General features: G+C 39.5%; 1 protein-coding gene across 4 annotated transcripts in view; it reads left to right on the top strand.

Moving 5' to 3' along the window:
• The window catches only part of LOC119419791 (echinoderm microtubule-associated protein-like 6), a 134242-nt gene that overhangs the window by 26261 nt on the left and 88031 nt on the right, over positions 1-19950 (top strand). For all 4 annotated transcript variants that reach the window (XM_037687187.1, XM_037687177.1, XM_037687184.1 and 1 more), the window contains exons 2-6: positions 10000-10159; positions 16378-16476; positions 16581-16649; positions 18588-18773; positions 19070-19205. In XM_037687187.1, the coding sequence (XP_037543115.1) occupies positions 10000-10159; positions 16378-16476; positions 16581-16649; positions 18588-18773; positions 19070-19205 (650 nt within the window). The remainder of the gene's footprint in view (positions 1-9999; positions 10160-16377; positions 16477-16580; positions 16650-18587; positions 18774-19069; positions 19206-19950) is intronic.

The following is a 19950-nucleotide window of genomic DNA, read 5'->3' as shown; positions in this document are numbered from 1 at the left end:
TATATATATATATATATATATATATATATATATATATATATATATATTTAAATTTTTTAAATTTCTTTATGTTATTAGTTCCTTGAGTTTCATTCATATATCCTGCAGGCTTTTGGATCAATGTGAAAGTCTATATTTGATTTCCACAGCCTAGAAACAAAGAGGTTTAGTTTCATGCAGTTAGAAAATGTGATCATGTCAAACAGGGTTTGTTAAAATTATACAGTTGAACAGCTCATTGACTAATTTCCTAAAAGCCATAGTCAGAATTACTGCTGATGTACCAGAGCTGCTATTCTAGTAACGTGGTATTTATTGGTCATTGGTGAATTCCATAGAGATCAAATGGAATTATGGTGAGTTGCAAAACTATTTTCTGTTTTGTGGCACAACGAAGCTCATTTTAAAATGAATTTTAAAGGGGCAATATACAGTAATTTGGTTTACACAACATAACTCCACTTGTTATAGTGAAACAAACGAGCAATAGATCTGTGTAGTCTGAGATGAAGGTTTTGAGTGTTATTTGTCACCATGGGTCTAATCTTTGCACAGTCTGACGATGGGGTGAAAACTCCTGCTTTTATAGAGTGATCAAACTGATGATAACCTGTGAACCTATACATTTAATCAGAAGCACATGGCTGATGCTGAACCTCATAAATAAAGTGGAAACAACAAAGGTGGAATAGATTTTCCACACATTACTTTTCCATTCTGTGTACATTTGTATTTATTAAATAAGGGCATAGTCAAATCTGTTGTGTGTTTTTGTACACTTAAGGGAACATTTGAATAATTTTAGAATATGATTAAGGCCAAATTGGGCAGCACGGTGGCACAGATGGTACAGCGGCCGCCCCTCAGCAAGCAGGTAGCCCCAGTTCAAATCCCGATCCGGGGATCTTTCTGGGTGGAGTTTGTACGTTTTCTTCGTGCTGCGTGGATTTACTTCGGGTACTCTGGTTTCCTCTCATAGACCAAAATCCTGCATGTTACGCTGATTGGTAACTCTAAATTGTCCCTAGGTTGTTTGTCTTGTTTTTCTCTATGTGTCCCTGTGATGGGCTGGAGACCTGTCCAGGGTGTCCCCCGCCTCTCACACAGTGATGGCTGGACATGGGCACCAGTGACCCCCGCGACTCGAAAACAAAGAAGCAGGTATAGATAATGGATGGATGGATGGAAAAGTGAAGAGTATTTATATGATTCAACCTTAAAATGTACAGGGAACCATTAGTTAACATGTTCTTGTGTTAAATAGCTGCAGGTAACAGCAGATGTTGCAGACTTTTTTTTAGAACAGGATCTGCTGTGTTTAGGTCAATGTGGAGCTGGAGGTGGGGGGATTTTGTTGTGTTCTCTAAATGCACATGCACACGGGAGGAGTTCCTTTGAGTTATTTATAGAATCTGTCCTGATTTCATTGCTTGCTATAAATAAACTCACCTACTCCGGTTTTTACTTTGAGCTGCACGTTTTGGTTGTTTATGAATGGAGAATGGAGTTCCATCTCATCATCTGCATCAGTATACAGGAGTGGGAACCATAGAGGTCAAATTTTAGGGATGTACTTGACAAGAATGTTTTCAGTGGTGCAATTATCACTAAAGTATTGTGATTACTATTCAGAAGTTATAATTGTTTAAGAAAATTCACAAAAATGTGAAAAATGTCCCCATACACAATCATGGGATTTTGAGAAAATGGGTGAGAAAACAGCTCTTTTGGGACTTCTACAGCTGTGACAAACTTCACAGTAGAACCATTCAAAGTTTAAATAATATATGTAACATTTAACTAAAAGTTGGATATTACATGACTTGTTTGGCATTTCAATATTTGTTAATGAATTTTACGGAATCTCATTAAGGATTTTTTTTTTTTTTAGGATTTTACCTTGGATTGTTCAACTTTCTGTTTTGATGTTGCATTCTAACACTTGAGCTGTTTAAACTTTCCCGAATTTTTGCAAACAAACAATATATTTTAACAGACTTTACACTTCTTATACAGTTTATACTTTGTACATCAAACTGTAAGCATGCTGTCTTCTTCTATCCATTGTGTTTCTCACTGCTATAGGACTTATGGCTTTCTCTTAAATTCCCTCAAAGTGCAGGATACTCACATTCAAACTATCATTTATTTCTGAACACATTCTTCTCTCCAGATCTGAAAGTGAAAAGTATATAGACATAAACATATCTCATGCATAAAACACTGTAGATATTAAAAATGTGTAATGACCAGTGGTCTCATGTGCAAAGGGTTGCATACAAAAAATTGGCATATGTCCTTTTTTCCACTAAGGTTCAGATGTGTTAATAATGAAATGACTGTGGAAATGTTTATAGCCCCAGATCAACTTTGTGGCTGGGATATGCAGGTTTTTGCAGGTTTTGGTTAATTGGCGACACTTATGGGATGTTGGGAATATGTTAAAGATGTTAAAACAATTACTATACACACCTGAGGGGGTCACTATGAATCAAGATTTCTCACTTGATTTGAAAGTCTGAGGATCGGTTTGAGAGTGGCTAGATCATTGTAACACTGGGTTAAGTGTCAGTAAAAAGCATAACCTGTTAACCTATGTTGTTCTTAATATTAACCCTGAAAAAATTAAAACATCAGATTGTGACAGCATATGGATTTCCCAATAGTTCTGCCTGGTGATGGAACACCTCGAAAAATTCAATCCAAATTCAATTCAAAAATACTTTATTAATCCCAAAGGGAAATTATTTGTTGTTGTAACTCGTTATCCTCATTTCATTAAGAGATGTTATAGATGCCGATGGCTGTAGGTAGGAAGGGTATCTTGTAAAGGTCCGTCCCACAGTGAATCCTAAGAAACTGGCTGCAGATGCCATCCAATCTGTCCACCCAGACTTGGCTGGCCTCTCAGTTCCTCCGGGCTGTAGGACCGCCCCAGTGCCGGGCAGAACTCCTCCCAAAGTGATGGTCACTCCTCCCAGCAGTCTGCCGAGCAGGAAAATCCTGGTCTTCTGCTGTCATGAGCCGTGTTTCCTGCTAGTTCCAGGATCTCAGTGGTCAGGCACTCGAGCACAACTGGCAGGTAGATGAGAATGCATCCACAGAACATCCTTTCAACTCATTTGAGATTTGGGGCTGTAACTGAGATATTATTTGAGCTTTTGAAATGTTAATCAGCTGCTGTTGGTTGTAGAAAACTGCCTTGTTGCCATGGTTACGCATCATAACAAATGTCCAAAACTAAAAAAGTTTCGGTAAAAATCCTTCCAGCAGCACAGCATTCGATACCAGAGGAAACAATCATCAAAAAAAAAAAGTGATTTACATCCAGAAAAAGAGGAATTAAAGTTTCCAAAAGCAAAATCTCAGAATGAAAGTAACAGCTGCTCCAACATGCAGCCGCATTGAGCGGCGCAATTCTAGAACATCAAACATAAACATCAGATTGTCAAATAACATGAAAATATTTTGCCGTCATCTTAAGTCTGTCAGTCGGGAGTAGTGGTTTAGAGGTTAGAGAGGGTGGGCCTGTGATTGGAAGATCACCGGTTCAACTCCCGGCACCAACAACATCAAAATGTTGGTGGGATAGGTGAAGCACACACACCTGCCTCCACCCTCATTTGCCCCACTGCTGGGTGTACAGTTTTGCCACATATCCCCAGAGAGTGTGTCAAAAGTAGATTGCCAAAAAGTCCAGAATGTATGCAAGAGTGTAGCTAGAGTTTGTTTACAATGATTACATGCAGGGTCCAGGTTGGCTTTGATTTTGGACAGCATGTCTTTGGACCAGCGCAGCCGATGCACCACCTTGAATTGAATTACAGCATGTCTCGGGCAGATTGAGGATGCATACATTTTCTTAATTAACTAATCAATTAATTAATTAATTAATTTTAACTATCAAATTTACCCACCAACATGTTTTGTACAGGGAAATATTTTCATTTAATCATCATACATCTTAGAGATTTTAAACTTAAACAAAATCTTTTTTTTTTCAATTGCATTATTTTTTAGCATAAATATTGTTGATAAACACATTGGGAAACTTGAAAACACTGATAAGTCATATTTCCTGCTGTGTGTCTATAGGAACTTTTTATTATCCACTGCCTATTTTAAGAGCATCTCCAACGAACATTACAAAAAACTATTTTTATTTCCACTTGAAGACATGATTTTGATTGTGCAAAGAGGACAATCACAAATCACAATGAACAGGCACTGCCAGAGGCAGAGGAGGAGGCACTGGCGACACAGGAGAAACACTGGGAACAGGTGGGTCATCGCCGACGACACCCACAAGACACTGAGAACAGGTGGGTCATCGCGGTTGACACCCACAGAGATGCTGGGGGAGGTCAGTCATCGCGGCCGACACTCACTGAGATGTTGAGGGGAAGTGGGTTGTCACAGCCAACACCCACTGAGATGCTGAGGGGAGGTGGATCATCGTGGTCGACGCCCACTGAGACACTGGGAAGAGATGTTTCTAGAAGCTCAACCTCGTCGGGCTGTGGGAAACGTTGGAAGTGCAGGAGGTGCCGGCAGAAGTTCAGTGGACCAGTTCTGGATCTGTCTTCGGCCCCTCCTGTGGCGGTAGTGTGAGCTGGTATCAGGCGGGAAACATTAATTCATTCAACCTTTATTTAGACAGGTAAATCCCACTGAGCCTCGAGGACTCATTTACAAGAGAGACCTGATTTCAACAAAGAATGATGACAACAATGGACAACAGCGACAACAATAAACAGTTATAAAAACTCATACTACAGTTTTTTTTTTAAACAAATAGGATGGCTAAAAGAAAAAGGTAACAAAAAACAGCTAGATTCTAAGGCGAATGTAGAAAACTAAAAACAGGAACATGTCTGCATTGGTCCCTGCCAGGAGTCCAACAGATTCTTAAAGCCACTTAGAGAGGTCAAGGTTGAGAGCTTCAATTGTTTTTGTAAGATATTCCAGGAAACAGGAGCGGAGTAGGAGAAGGCCCTGTTGCCTAGTTCAGTCCTCATTGAGGGAACACTGCAGGTAATGATGTCCTGAGAGCGCACGCCTTAGCTGCACTCACGCAGAGACATGTAGGAGGAGATGTATGAAGGCAGCAGACCAAGAAGTGATTTAAAGATGAAAATGTACCAGTGGGAGAGTCTACGTGAAGTTAATGATGTCCAGTTAACCAGTGAATACAGAGTGCAGTGGTGGGTACAATAACCACAGCCAGTTATGAATCTTAGTGCACCATGATAGACAGCATCCAACATCTGCAGGGTTCTTGTAGGAGCGTTCATGTAAATAATGTCACGGTAATCAATGGAGGGAAGGAAAGTTACAGATACAAGGCATTTCCTAGCATTCAGAGTTAGACAGGATCTGTTTCTGAAAAAGAAACCCAGTTTAACTTTCAGTTTCAGAAACAGAGCTCATTTTCCTGCTGTGCATCCTCTTCTGATGTCCATTCAAAAAACCTTGTACAAAGAGTGAAGTGTCGAAGGAGAGAGAGATCCGGACTTGAAAGCCAGGTGGCTTTCCTGATGCTGAGACCACCTCCTTTCCTTCTCCTCTACCAGAAGAGGTGATGGCAGGATCTCTGCATCTGGGCTGTGGTGTCTTTGTGTCCGGACAGGTTCAGTCCAGATTCATTGAATGATGGACTCCTCCTTCTGCACTCGCTCCTACTGGGCAGTCCGAGTGGCTTCTTGGGCCAGGTGCTTGGCCCAAGTCATCCATCTGCTGGGTTTATGTCGTGGTCTTGGCATTCTGTCACAAGCTGGAGCGTTGGTTAAATCCAGATGTAGGCAGGACTCAGAGACCTAGGAGATAAAATAGAAATACTTTAATTAATACAAACAAAATAACTTTTGTTGCAGTGAAACTCACTTGACCAGGAAACACATAGAGAAACACTAGGAACCAACGAGACATCATCAGACAATGCCCAGACAATGAATAACGGAAGGACACAGACTTGTATATCTACAGAGATTGACGAGATATAAACACAAACACCTGGAAAGGATCGCAGGTGACACAGGGAAGGCCTAATTACCAGATGGGACACTAGGGAGTGACAGGGCACAATGCACCACAAGGGGGCACCATCCTCACACAGGACCCCCTGAATGCCGAGCAGAACTTTTTCCGAGCGATGGCCATTCCTCACAGCAGCAGAGAGCTCCTTGCTGCTGCCGACATCCAACTGCAATCCTCTTGCTATCATGAGCCACGTTTCCCACCAGGATCTGTTGCCAGGTAGACAGGAATGCATCCACAGCGTCTCCTTTTCAACTCATTTGGGATTTAGGGCTGTAGATGAGGTATTATTTTGAAGTTTTGAAATGTTAATTAGCTGCTCCCAGTTGTAAAAAAAAAAAATCAACTTGTTGTTATGGATACGCATCCAAATGTCCAAAAGTAAAAAGGTTTCAGTAAAAATCCTTCCAGCTGCACAGCATCCAATACTAGAGGGAATGATTCACAGACTGGTACCCCTGCTACCTCTCTATGAATTGTCTATGACTAATCAGTTTCCTTGTGTCTTTCTAGTTGTAACCCTTCTTCTGAGAGGCCAAGCCTCGAACTCCACTCTCAGAACATTTCTCAGTTCAGCAGCAGCAGCAGCTTTAGTCAAATAATCTTTGAGATTATTTTCTAATATTAAATAACCCTCTTGAAATGCTTCTGTGTCTGTACTTTCACAATGGAAATAAAATCCATAATTGAGGAGGAAGTTGACAAGTGTTATCCAGCAAACCACTGCATTTCTACAACTTGGCATGTTCGACCTCGACTCCACACTCCAGCTATGGTGCCCTTGGGCAATGGTTGCTGCAGCAACCCTACCAGCTTTGTCGATTTAGTGGCTGCCAAGTTTGACGAGGAGAGTGCATGTATGTCTGAGATCAATGAGGCACACCTGTTCTATTTTTGCTGCTGTTGTTGCAGACACTCACCTTCTCTCACAGACACGTCAAGCACCCCATGAGATGATTTATTATTAATGGGTTTTAGGGTAAAAAATTTTTTTTCTTTTATTTATTTCATTTTGCTTAATTGATTTGAGTCTTTTTTATGTTTGTGTTAAAGCTATCAAATCTAAATATGACACAGGGATGAAACAGATGCTGCTTTAAACCAATATAGAGAACCAGAGCCACAGTTTGACCCAGTCAGAGCAGAGCAGGGTGGGTCATGCTGTCTGGTTCATGTTGAGCCCAGATGTAAGTTGCAGAGAGAAACTACAGGTGAAATCTCACATGCAGCAAACCACGGAGGACACCCTACTACCCTAACAGAACCAGCCGCCTTTTCATGAAGGTGATGATATATAATAAATTATTAAATGCTTACATATTAAACATATGTGTTTGCACGTGACCAATTCACTGCAGTCGGGGGAGATACCTGAACTAATACACCCTCATCTCCACCTGCATTTACCTGCAGTTACATTGTACAGACAAACGTGTGGTACTTCCTGTTTATAACTTGTATTCAGCTGCTCATGGGGTTGGCTACTGGCTTTTATCATCTTTTACATTTTTCCAAACGTTAAGTTTTTGTAATGGAATAAACTGTATTCCACCCTCTAAACACTCAGGGTAACACGTGTCTGAGTTGCATATTCCCCAGTGACAACATTTAATCATTTTTTCTGACGATTGTGCACAAAATACTCATGACAGCAACGCCTCCGTAAAACAAAACACTGATGGGTTGCAGCTCTGCAAGTAAGGGGCGTTTACCTTCGGGACAAATTGCGGTTGCTGATTGGTCAGTTGCTGACATGCCTACTTGATTGATTGACAGGTGATGTTGAGGATCCGACTCATGCAAAAAATAAATAAAAAGCAGTGCTGCCAGTGGAGGCAGAGCCAGACCTGGGTGGAGGCGAGGTGGCCCAGGTGCAGCGGTAGCGGTATTCTGTGTTTTTATGTTATTAATAAATTTAAATTAAAAAAACGTAGCACCAGCCCTTGGGCCCATACAATCAGACCAGCCCACCAGGAAATGTCCCAGTCCTCCCAATTAGCCACTTCCGGCCTGTGTGAGACCAAGCTCCAGTTCCGTGAGCGAGACAGATAGAGATGTGCACTGCTGTGGGAGTGTGCAGCCTTTTGAGCTTCTCTCACAGTGAGAGAGGCTGTTTCTGCTGCTTCATCCATCCATCCATCATCTTTATCCGCTTCTTCCTTTTCAGGTTGCGGGGGTTCACTGGTGCCCATAGCTAGCAATCACTGTGCGAGAGGCGAGGTACATCCCTGGATAGGTCTCCAGTCCATCACAGGGACACATAGAGACAAACGAGACAAACAACCATTCACTCTCTCACTCACACCTAGGGACAATTTAGAGTTCAAATTCAAATTCAAAAATACTTTATTAATCCCAGAGGGGAAATATTTGTTGTAGTAACTTGTTATCCTCATTTCATTAAGAGATGTTATAGATGCTGATGGCTGTAGGCAGGAAGGATCTCTTGTAAAGGTCCATCCCACAGTGGATCCTAAGAAACTGGCTGCAGATGCCGTCCGATCCGTCCACCCGGACTCGGCTGGCCTCTCTGTTCCAACGGGCTGTAGGACCGCCCGAATGCTGGGCAGAACTCCTCCCAGAGCGATGGCCACTCCTCCCAGCAGTCTGCCTAGCTCCTCGTCGCTGTGGACAGCCAACTGTAGGTGCTGAGGGACGATCCTGTCCTTCTGCTGTCATGAGCTGTGTTTCCTGTTAGTTCCAGGATCTCAGTGGTCAGGCACTCAAGCACAGCTGGCAGGTAGATGAGAATGCGTCCACAGAGCATCCCTTTCAACTCATTTGAGATTTGGGGCTGTAGTTGAGATATTATTTGAGCTTTTGAGATGTTAATCAGCTGCTGTTGGTTTTAGAAAACTGCCTTGTTGCCATGGTTACGCATCATAACAAATGTCCAAAACTAAAATCGTTTCAGTAAAAATCCTTCCAGCTGCACAGCATCTGATACCAGAGGAAACAATCATCCAAAAAATATGATTTACATCCAAAAAAAGAGGAATTAAAGTTTCCAAAAGTAAAATCTCAGAATGAAAGTAACAGAGCTGCTCCAACATGCAGCCACCTTGAGCAGCACAATTCTAGAACTGCTAAGCTCTAGAATTGTGTTACCACAATTACCAGTAAAACTACAGATGAATTACAGTTACCAATCAGTCTAACATGCATGTTTTTGGTCTGTGGGAGGAAACCCGAGTACCCAGAGAAAACTCACGCATGCACGGAGAGAACACATAAACTCCACCCAGAAAGGCCCCTGGACGGGGATTTCAGCCGGGGGACCTGCTCGCTGAGAGGCAGCAGCTCTACCAGTTGCGCCACCGTGCTGCAAAACGATAAAGCCGATAAATGAAAATGAGGTCAATAATTTTCATTTATCATGCGATTAATTGATTTATTGTTTATCGCGACAGGCCTACACTTTAGTTTTAGGTGCAGTTGTTACAATTTATTTGAGGTTTTACTGTTAAGTTAGTGATTTAACAGAACCCTTATAGGACTTTACCTTCATATGTTCTTTCAGCTGAGATTCCATTTATAGACACTGATTATTTTCCCATTACCACAATTTTTGTGTGTTTTATTCCAGTTTATAAATAATTTATAACCATTAAAACATTTTTAAGTTTAAACAACACAAACCAAAGGGATATGATTCTTGATCTATGGTTGCTCAAGTTGTTCTGATTCTTTGGTGCTGCTCCAAATGTCATCAGCTCATTCGGTGGATGTTCTTACTCGATGGATGACCTTTAGATAACACCATGAGGTGACTTTCTTCATCTCTTTGATGAGAAATCAGATCCTCTTATTGATTATCTCCCATCCAACCTGACGTTCTTCAAGGTTTTCATGTTTGAATCTCTGCAATAAAGTTTCAGTTTTATTCCTGCTTTCGCTTTGCAAACATAACTTTCAGTAAAGTTTTCCCACTTTCTAATGTTTCAATTCATTTCTTCTCCTCAGCCTTGCGTTGCACCCAGAGCGCTCCTTGGTAGCGACAGGCCAGGTGGGGATGAACCCCTATGTGTGTGTGTGGGACTCCTTCACTGTCCAGACTGTCTCATTTCTGCGTGATGGACACACACATGGCATTGCCTGCCTGGCATTCAGCGCTGACGGACAGGTGACACACACACACACACACACACACACACACACACACACACACACACAAACAGACCAATTTCCAAACAGATTATTAATAAAGTATCTGAAGATTGTTGTTAGAGAAAACACTTGAATCAAACTATTAGAAACATCAGACTCCACTAGGCCTAAAAGCATTTCAAGATTTATTGTTTGTTAATATTATACACAGAAATTCACAATTATTGTGTCACAACCTAGATTCACATCTAAACTCATCATAGACAGAATTTAGTGGAAATATATATATTTTTTCATTTTGACACTACTGTATTCTGTGTTTCTACTATGTATACAGGAAGTTATTACACTCTGTACTGATGCTTGACTGGATTTGCTCTCATTTTGGACATGGCCATACTGGGATTCATTTTCAACCAGCGAGTTTAATTCCTGAGAACGGCCTGTTATATATGGTGCCTAAAAAAGTAATACCCCTGGATATAGTTTTATGCATTTAGTGTTGCCATTAATCAATTGTTGTGAATATAAATTGGCCTTTTGACAACTAAATTTAAAACATTTCATTGTCAAAGTGGAAATAAATGTATACAGATTGATATCAAATAAATGAAAATATGTCATGTAAAATAGTGACTGAATAAAAAAACACCACTGTGGCTGGCCCAGTTTAACTCAGTGAATAAAAAACATTGAAAAGGATTATGCGGGGTGGATATGAAAGGATTTCCTAGGCTTTAAACATCCCAACAGTTCTGTTAAGTCTCTCATCAAAAACTAAAACCAAGACTGACACTAGAATTTGCCAAACATCATGTGGAAGATTTCATGGTCCAGTACGTTTTGGCAGCTGGTTTTAATCAAGATTAAATTAGATTTTTTTTCTGCAGTTTCTTATCACCACTGTCAAGTGGTTTTCACGTTTTTGGGTTTTAATCTGCAGTTTCCCCCCACTTGAATGGGCAGCTTGTTTCAGAAAATTTTGGACTGGACTTCACTCAGTGACCAAGAGTCAGTTCTTTTTTTCCAACTCTTTTACGTTGAAAGTTGTTGAGGTGAACAACCAGCTCCTTCTTCCTCTTTTTTTCATGAACCAAGCCTTGGACCTGCAGGATCTTTTCCCAAGTTAAAACTCTCCCAGCACTTCTTTCCCACGTTGTTTGCTTCTTGATGCTCTGAGTGAACACCTTCGAACTCCTCTGATCATCAAGTCTTCTCCACCTGGAGCAAACAGTCTGCTGCCTCCTGGCTGGGAAAGCTTAAACTGGTGAAGAACTCGGGCAGCAGTTGTAAGCTCAGTCTCTCCCATCTCACCTGAAGCTGGCTTGAGTGGTCACGTGTGTCTTGGTGGTTTCTCTCACTGTTCTTCTTCTTGAGTTTGTGAAGACAGCCTGCTCTTGGCAGATTTACACGTATTCCTTGATGATTTTCTTGATGATGGGTTTAATGGGCTGTTCGGGCTGCTGTTTAATACACCGTTTAATATACAGTATTTACATTACTAGTGTTTAGTGCATATCTTAGATCCTTATATACTGTTTCTTTTTATACTTTATATTTTTTGCTATATTTGGATGTAACTGGGGCCTTGTACACAATTTCGTTCCACCGCATGTACCACGTGTGATGCGAATGACAGTAAAGAACCTTGAACCTTAACAGAACTTGCTGGGATGTTTAGGACCTCGCAAATCTTTTTAACCAAATACTAGAAAATTGTTTGCACACTTTGGATTTTGAAGGAGATAAAAATAATAAAATAATAATAATAATTCTCAGAAAATTTCTTTATCTCTTTTTTTGGGGGGGTGGTGGGGAGGGGTTAACAAAACTAGTTTTGGGAATCCTAACTGACCTTAAAACAGTAAATGTGTATTTTTACACATTGTATGTAAATATCTGATTTCATCTGGAGTTTTTCTCATTTACACCTAACAAATCATAATTAGTGCTCAGAGAATGTGTTCTGGATGACTTCCAGATACTACCACTCCAAACGTAATTTCATTTATAAAATCGACTTCCTTGTGTTGGATAATGTCAGTTTGCACTCTAATTTGAGTGTTTCATAAAAATCTGTCCAGTGATTCATGACATATTTTGCTAATAGACAGAAAGTATTGACTTTAAGAGCTAATGGCAATGTTTAAGCAAAAATGTTGCAAAATGTGTATATACTCCAATATCTGTTGTGAATGGCTCTCTGCTATGAACACACCAACATTAGCTGAGGTGTCATATTAAAACGTAATGACTTCAAAAGTTAATCAGCTGTAGACGTACATCCAATGATTACTTTCACAAAGTTTCATTAAAATTAGTCCTTTGGTTCAAAATATATTTTTCAAACAGACACATTGTGGACACTAATAGTTTATGACAAGTTAAATCAAGCAATCTAACAAGACATCTTTAGTGTCAGTCAGCGCTCTTTTTATAAGTTGGGAATGACTCAACGCTACTTACTATCTTACAAATTCTTAGCTCAATATCTGTAAAATGAACTTTTAATATCCATTCTGATGTTTGGTGTGGCTGCTGCCGTTTTGAGTAGAGTTAAATCTAAAAGTTAATCAGTTGTTTCTTTAAAATCCATGCAGCGGCTCATGAAATATTTTGCTAACAGACATATACAAATCAATTCTATTCAATCCAGTCTATTTATATAGCGCCAGGTCACAACAGAAGTCATCTCAGGGCACTGGACCAAAAAAAAACCCAAACATGCACAAACATTATAAAAGCTAATCAGTAAAAGTTCTCTATCTAAAGAAGCCAGGAGACTTGTCGAATTTTCAATTTGTCGCCGTCTCCCATCCTGAGCAAGCACAAAGGCGACAGTGGGAAGGAAAAACTCCCTTTTAATAGGAAGAAACCTCCAGCAGAACCAGGCTCAGGACGAGCGATCGTCTGACCGGCTGGACTTGAGAGGAACAGGAAGTAGAAACAAACAGACCAATCAGGGACAAGAACAGTGATAAACACACTATCATCCAGTTGTGTATTTCAAAGATCAAAGCATTTTAATCTTGAGTCACCTCTTACTTTTTGCAGCTGTTTCGTCAAATGCAAACTTTTTTTTTTGTTAATTGATTCTCTAATCCTAGATTTAGAAAAGCAGACACTTACAGTTCAGATGTCAGCATTTGGTGTCTCTGCTGTCCAGAGTGATCAGAGTTTGATTCCTCTGACTTTAGTTCAGCTGGTTTAAACGGCATCTTTTCTGACAGCATGACACCAAAAGTCATTGATATGTTAAATTAAATCAAAATGTAAGATTTAGTATTTGGAATCAAATTAGGATAATTGAAAACATATATTTTTTTATGTCTGTCGGTCCGTCCATCGCAGAGATTACTGAACAACAGGTTAGCTGGTTAAAAATACAAATCCTTTATTTAGCTTCAGTTTCAACTCATGTGTTTCACATTTTGACAGGAAACATAAACATGTTGCTGAAAGGAAACGATCGCAGCTGCTGCGTCACAAAGATGTGCTTGTGGCTGCAGTTTGAACAGTCTTGTATCAAAGGAAGATCAGGATCAATAAAATAATCATGAATCTACTTTGATAATAAATCAAGTGTGCAGGCCATGGGTGCAGCTGATTTATTTATAAATTAGTTCCATTTTTTTTATTTTTTAAACCTGGAACACTAGAATGTTCTGCAGAAAGACTGAAGCTCAGCACATACCTTATAGTCAGTGTCAAGGAAACGAGAGATTCCCAAACGATCAGGTGTCGACTTCTTCATATTTGTTACAAAGCTTTGGAGAACAGTCAGCACTCACTGAAGATCCATGCATTTACAATCATCTGGTTCTGACCCGTTCTGAGCTAGCTGGTAGTTTATAGAATCGCCTAGGTGCCAGTCCCCCCCCCCCCCCCCCGCTATTGTCATGTTGTCAAAGCAGCTAGAAGACTAAAACACTTTTTTTTTTACTCTCTAGGAGAATGTTGTCTAACATATCACTCAAACCTTGGGCATAATAAAGATGCTCTCCTTACTGACCGTCGCCTCAAGAATGATTGTAACAAGATAAGGTAGAACTTTATTGATCCCACAGGAAATTGTTGTGCCAGAGTTTCAGTACAAAGGAACATACACACGAATCACAAGATATAAAAATAACAGAAATACCAACAATTAAGTTGTAAAACAGGTGCAGACAGAAACATTAAAGAGTTTATTGTGGTGCAGGATTCATTTTATTGTCCCATGTGCAGAAAAGAGGCAGGCGTGTAAAAGTTTGAAGGACTTCCTGTGTTGTTCTGGAGCACCTCGGTGGTCTCAGTCTACGACTGAAGGTGCTGCTGTAAGAGTCCAGGGTGTCATGCAGGGGGTGTGACGTGTTGTTCAGGATCTGGAGCAGTTTCCTCAGTATCCTCTGCTCAGACACCTCTGTCAGAGACTGCAGGTCCACTCCCTGAACTGAGCCAGCTCTCTTGACGAGTCTGTTGGCATCAGCTTTCTTCACCCTGCTGCTCCAGCACACCACAGTGTAGAAGAAGACGCTGGAGACCACCGAGTGGTAAAACATCTGCAGCATGGTCCTGCAGATGTTAAAGGACCTGAGTCTCCTCAGAAGAAAAAGGCGACTCTGTCCTTTCTTGTAGAGGGTGTTGGTGTTAGCTGTCCAGTCCAGTTTATTGTCTAGATGGACCCCCAGGTACTTGTAGCAGTCCACAGTGTCCACCTTAGTACCCTTGATGTTGATAGGGCTGGAGGGGCTGATCTTCATCCTGTAGTCCACCTGCAGCTCTTTACTTTTTCCAATGTTAATAATATAGGGAAAGATCATGGAAACATTTGAATATCATTAATACCAACAAGAGGGAGCAGGTAAATCTGTAAAGTCTACATTAATAATGTGAAATAATACAGCATGAGTGTAGTCAGTGTTTAATGTGAGAAACGAGGAGAGGGAGAAAAACGTCACGTTCCAGTTATACAAGATGCTAAATCCTTGTCCATCAGCACATAGCCTCAGGTTTTCTGTCTGAATATTTTGCTGAATTACAAAAAGTCAGTTTCGTCTAAATGTATGACGGCTTCTGGTGTGAATGCTGACTCAGCTCATTCTTGAGTCCCTCCACTGTTTCCCTTGTCTTTAGTTTTCTGTTCATTTTGAAATCTACCTCTGCATAGTTTACTATTTTAGCCAGACAGTTTTATTTTTGCAACTTTTATGTATTTCAAAATATTAAATTTTATTTGCAAGTACTTTCACTGTAGAAATACTTTAAGATTTCCATCAATTCCTCTGAAATCTTGTTTTATTTAAAGTTTTCTTTAGTAAACTGGCTCTATTTTGTCTTTTTTGCTACTTTTAGTTTTAAGCTAATGTTCAGCTAGTTTTAGCTAGCATATTGCTACTTTTAGTTCTTAGCTATTGTTCTGCTAGTTTTAGCTAGCATATTGCTACTTTTAGTTCTTAGCTATTGTTCTGCTAGTTTTAGCTAGCGTTTTGCTACTTTTAGTTTTTAGCTGTTGTTCTGCTAGTTTTAGCTAGCGTTTTGCTACTTTTAGTTTTTAGCTGTTGTTCTGCTAGTTTTAGCTAGCGTTTTGCTACTTTTAGTTTTCTGTTCAGTGCCCTGAGATGACTTCTGGTGTGACTTGGCGCTGTATAAATAAACTGAATTGAACTGAATTTGAGGTGTTCTTGCTAGTTTTAGCTAATATTTTTCTACTTTTAGTTTTTAGCTTCTGCACTGCTACTTTGGCATTTAGACAGCTTTTGCAAACTTGTAACACTTAGCTATTCATTAGAAAATGTTTGTTTTAGCAAGCCTTTTGGTACTTTTGTTAGCTTGTGCTATTTTTAGATAGCCTTTTGCGACTTTTAGCTCACCTTTTGCTTTTTTGACTAGCCATTTGTTAATTTTAGCTTATAGGAAGGTATTTGCCAGTTTTAGCTAAGCTTTTGCTATCTTTAGCTTCTAGTTAAACTTTTATTACTTTTTGCTACAAGGCTTTAGCTATTTTTGCTTTTAGTTGGCTTTTTAAAACTTTTAGCTTTAGTTAGACTTGATACTTTTAGCAAGCTTTTTGCTACTATTAGCTTTAAGCTAGTGTTCTGCTTCTATTAGGGTTAATAAGTCATAGTTTCTTCAGCTAATTTCTACACAGTCATTCAGAATTCACGCAGATTTTTCACACAAAATGTCTGTATGTCTCTAGTCATATTTTTTCTCCAGGCTTCAGCCAGATGGTTCTGTGTTGTTTCTCTGCAGCGGTTAGCTTCTGTGGGTCTGGATGCGAAGAACACAGTGTGTGTTTGGGAGTGGAAGAGAGGGAAGGTCTTGGCTTCAGCCACCGGACACTCAGACAGGGTCAGAGTCACCACTCTTCTTCTGTTTTTGTGTTGAAGCATGTTAACCAACATATCTTCTTGTTATTTATTTTTTTTATTTAATTTACGATATTTACTTTTCAGATATTTGACATTTGCTGGGATCCATTTCAGCAGAATCGTTTGGTGAGCTGTGGAGTCAAACACATCAAGGTAACGCCCGATAATTTCTGGTTCTGCTGATGGTTTTATTTTCTGTCAGTTGGGTAAAACAAACACAAAATCCAACACTGAGGCGATAAAGTACATGTGATAAAGGAATCATCTAGCTTAACACTTAATGTTAAATGTGGAATATTTGAGGATAGGTTAGATCTGCCAGGCCAAGTGGTTTGCTGTATTTACTTAGCTAATTTTTTGAAGTCCTTTTTTTATTATTATTTTTTCCATAAATTAATAAATTATTTTCTTTGAATTTATGTATTTATGTATAATTTTAGTTTTATATACTTAAAAATGTTTTGTATTTTATTATCTACATCTATTTATCTGATTTTTGCAACAGTTATATTATTCATATTTATATTGTAGTTTTACTTTTTATTTAATGTTTTCCTTTTCCTTTACTCTTTTTGTTTCTTCATAAATAGTTTTTAATATTTTGTGAAACTATTTAATATTTTATTTAAATTTGCTTGATTTGATTATTTTTTCATGTATAATATATATATATATATATATAGTTATACAGTATATACAGTTGTGTCTGAGTGGTTAGAGCAGTTGTCCTCCAATGAGAGAGTTGGGGGTTGGATTCCACCAGCAGTCACATGTTGAAGTGTCCCTGGGCAAGACACTGAACCCCTCATTGCCTCTGATGTGTGTCCCATCAGTGTATGAATGTGATCTAAAGCTCTGATTAGTCTCTATAGAATGATGAGTTAGATTATCTTTGTAGAGATGTAGTAGAGTGATGTATGAATGTGTGTGGAGGGAAACAAGGACACAGGTTGTGTTGTTAAGTGTTTTGAGTTTCTTGAATAGATAGAATGTTGCTATATAAGTACAGTCCATTTACCATTTAAAATTATTACTTTGGACATTGTATAACTTCTTCTTTACATTTAGTTAAGTTTTTTAATCATCAAGGAAGAGCATTAAAAGGTTGCACCAATTTATTATCAGTTGTGATAACTGGTGATGGATGGGTTAAATGCAGAGAGCCAATTTTGCCATTTTGTGATGTCAATACATAACACATTATTATTAATATTATTATTATGATAATGAAAATTATTTAAAAGGTCAAGAAAAAATTTTGAGAGGTAAAAATAATTATAGAATTTGTGGTATTTAAAGGTGCATGGCATTTTTCGAGTTCAAGTAGGTTTTATTGTCATTCGCATCACATGTTGTACATGAGGTGGAACAAAGTTGTGTACACAGGGCCCCAGTTGCATCCAGCAACAACAAAAATATAAATTGTAAAAGAAAAAGTAATAATATCTAAGATATAAACTAAGAATTAGTCTAAACACTAATAATGCAAAACAATATGCAAACAACAGCAGCACAAACACAAGTCTGTGTGAGTTTATGAGTGCAAATGAATACAGCAGCATGAAATAATCAGCAGCACATATCACCAATTAAAGTGGCATTACAGTATTTTTTTTCTTTTCACAGTGATTATCCTGGTTAGAGATTCATGAGTCTAACAGCCTCAGGGTAGAAGCTGTTCCTCAGTTTAGTGGTTCTACACTTAATGCTCCTTAACCTCCTTTCTGAGGGGAGCAGGGTAAAAAGTGTGTGTGCTGGGTGAGTGAGGTCCTTCATGATGCAGGTGGCTCTCTTCCTGCATCTGGAGGTGTAGATGTCTGTGATGGTGGGGAGGCTGTGCAGCCTTCACCACTCTCTGCAAAGCTTTTCTTTCTGCAGCTGTGCAGCCTCCATGCCACACGATGTTGGAGCACAGGATGCTCTCCACTGCACACCTGTAGAAGGAGGTGAGGACTGAGCTTCCCAGACCAGCTCGCCAAAGCTGCCTGAGGAATTTGAGGAAGTAGAGGAAGTAGAATAGGAAGTTTTATTTAGTCACTTAATAAAAATACTTCCTTATGTTGTTTTACTTTGTTTTGTTTCTGTCTGCAGTTCTGGTCACTCTGCGGAAATGCTCTCACTCCAAAACGGGGCATTTTTGGGAAGACGGGTGACTTGCAGACCATCCTATGTGTGGCGTCAGCTAAAGATGACATCACATACTCAGGGGCACTCAATGGAGACATTTACGTCTGGAAAGGCCTCAACCTGATGCGAACAATTCAGTCCGCCCACGGAGTGAGTTTCCAACTAAAATAATCACTTCCACAAGACAAGAACATCAGTAACACTGGTCGTCTCAGTTAAGATTTACACAAAATGCTTTGACTGATTGTTTGATTGTATTTGTGTACGTTAGCCTTGTGGGTCTTTTGATAAGCTGACTAAATAAAACCAGAAAATAATTTTCAGAAACGAATCAAATGACTAAAAGTTTGGTTCCTTCTTAAAAAGTTAACAAATACCTTCTGTGAAATATATTGTTTTGATTCTCACCAACGAGTGGATGAAGAAATGGTCATGTCTGCATGTAGGCTGGCATCTTCAGCATGTATTCCTGCGAGGAAGGGTTTGCTACCGGAGGCAGAGACAGTTGTATACGACTGTGGGACGTGGACTTCAAACCCATCACCAAGATTGACCTGCGGGAGGCTGAACAGGGATACAAAGGTACAATACATCAAGAATTTCTGCAGTTGTTTCTTTGCTCCTCTCCTCACATTGATGCAGCCTCTTGTGCTTTGACTTTGTAACACAGCTCTGCACAGCGAAGCACTACACTGTGCATGAATTTTACTTTCTTAATCAGCACTTTTATTCAATTAAAACTCCATTTATCTTAAGTCTTACTTCAGTTTGCTTATTCCTATTTGTTGCTGAGTTGGAACAGAATCTGAACCAAACTGTGAATCTGGGAGACTTTTATTCACCTAATGAGAGCGTTGACATTTACAGTATCTTTGTGCAGTAACACACATCAACCAGGTATTTCAACTTTTTTTACAATCCCTTGGACCACTGTTTCTTTATTCTAAGGAGACAATCCCTCCCTAGACTGAGAGAAGGGTGAAAAAAAGAGGAAAAGGTCATTAATAAAAAATGTATTTTGTTCATTGATGCCTTTCCTTTAGAGTGTGACATTTCAAGAATATCATCATCTGATGGGGTTTTTCTTTTCTATGAGTCTTGGGGAGAGCTGAGAGGTAAAGTTTATCCTGTCTTCAACAGGAAATTGGACCTTGGGGGATGAAAGTGTAAACCTCTGCTCTGTCTTCTCAAACCTAAATGTTGTTTCTAAGCAGAATGAGGAGATATGTTTCTTCGGGAGGAGCTCAGGAGAGAACCACTAATCCCATGGCTTTATTTTTGTCTCTTGTTGCGGAGCAGAGAAGGGGAATTGGAAATACCCTTCATC

Source organism: Nematolebias whitei, chromosome 1 (genome assembly GCF_014905685.2).
Source record: "Nematolebias whitei isolate Nwh7 chromosome 1, NemWhi1, whole genome shotgun sequence".
Taxonomy (NCBI): Eukaryota; Metazoa; Chordata; class Actinopteri; order Cyprinodontiformes; family Rivulidae; genus Nematolebias; species Nematolebias whitei.
The sequence above is the reverse complement of the archived record's forward strand: the minus strand, read 5'-3'. Positions and strand labels throughout refer to the sequence as shown.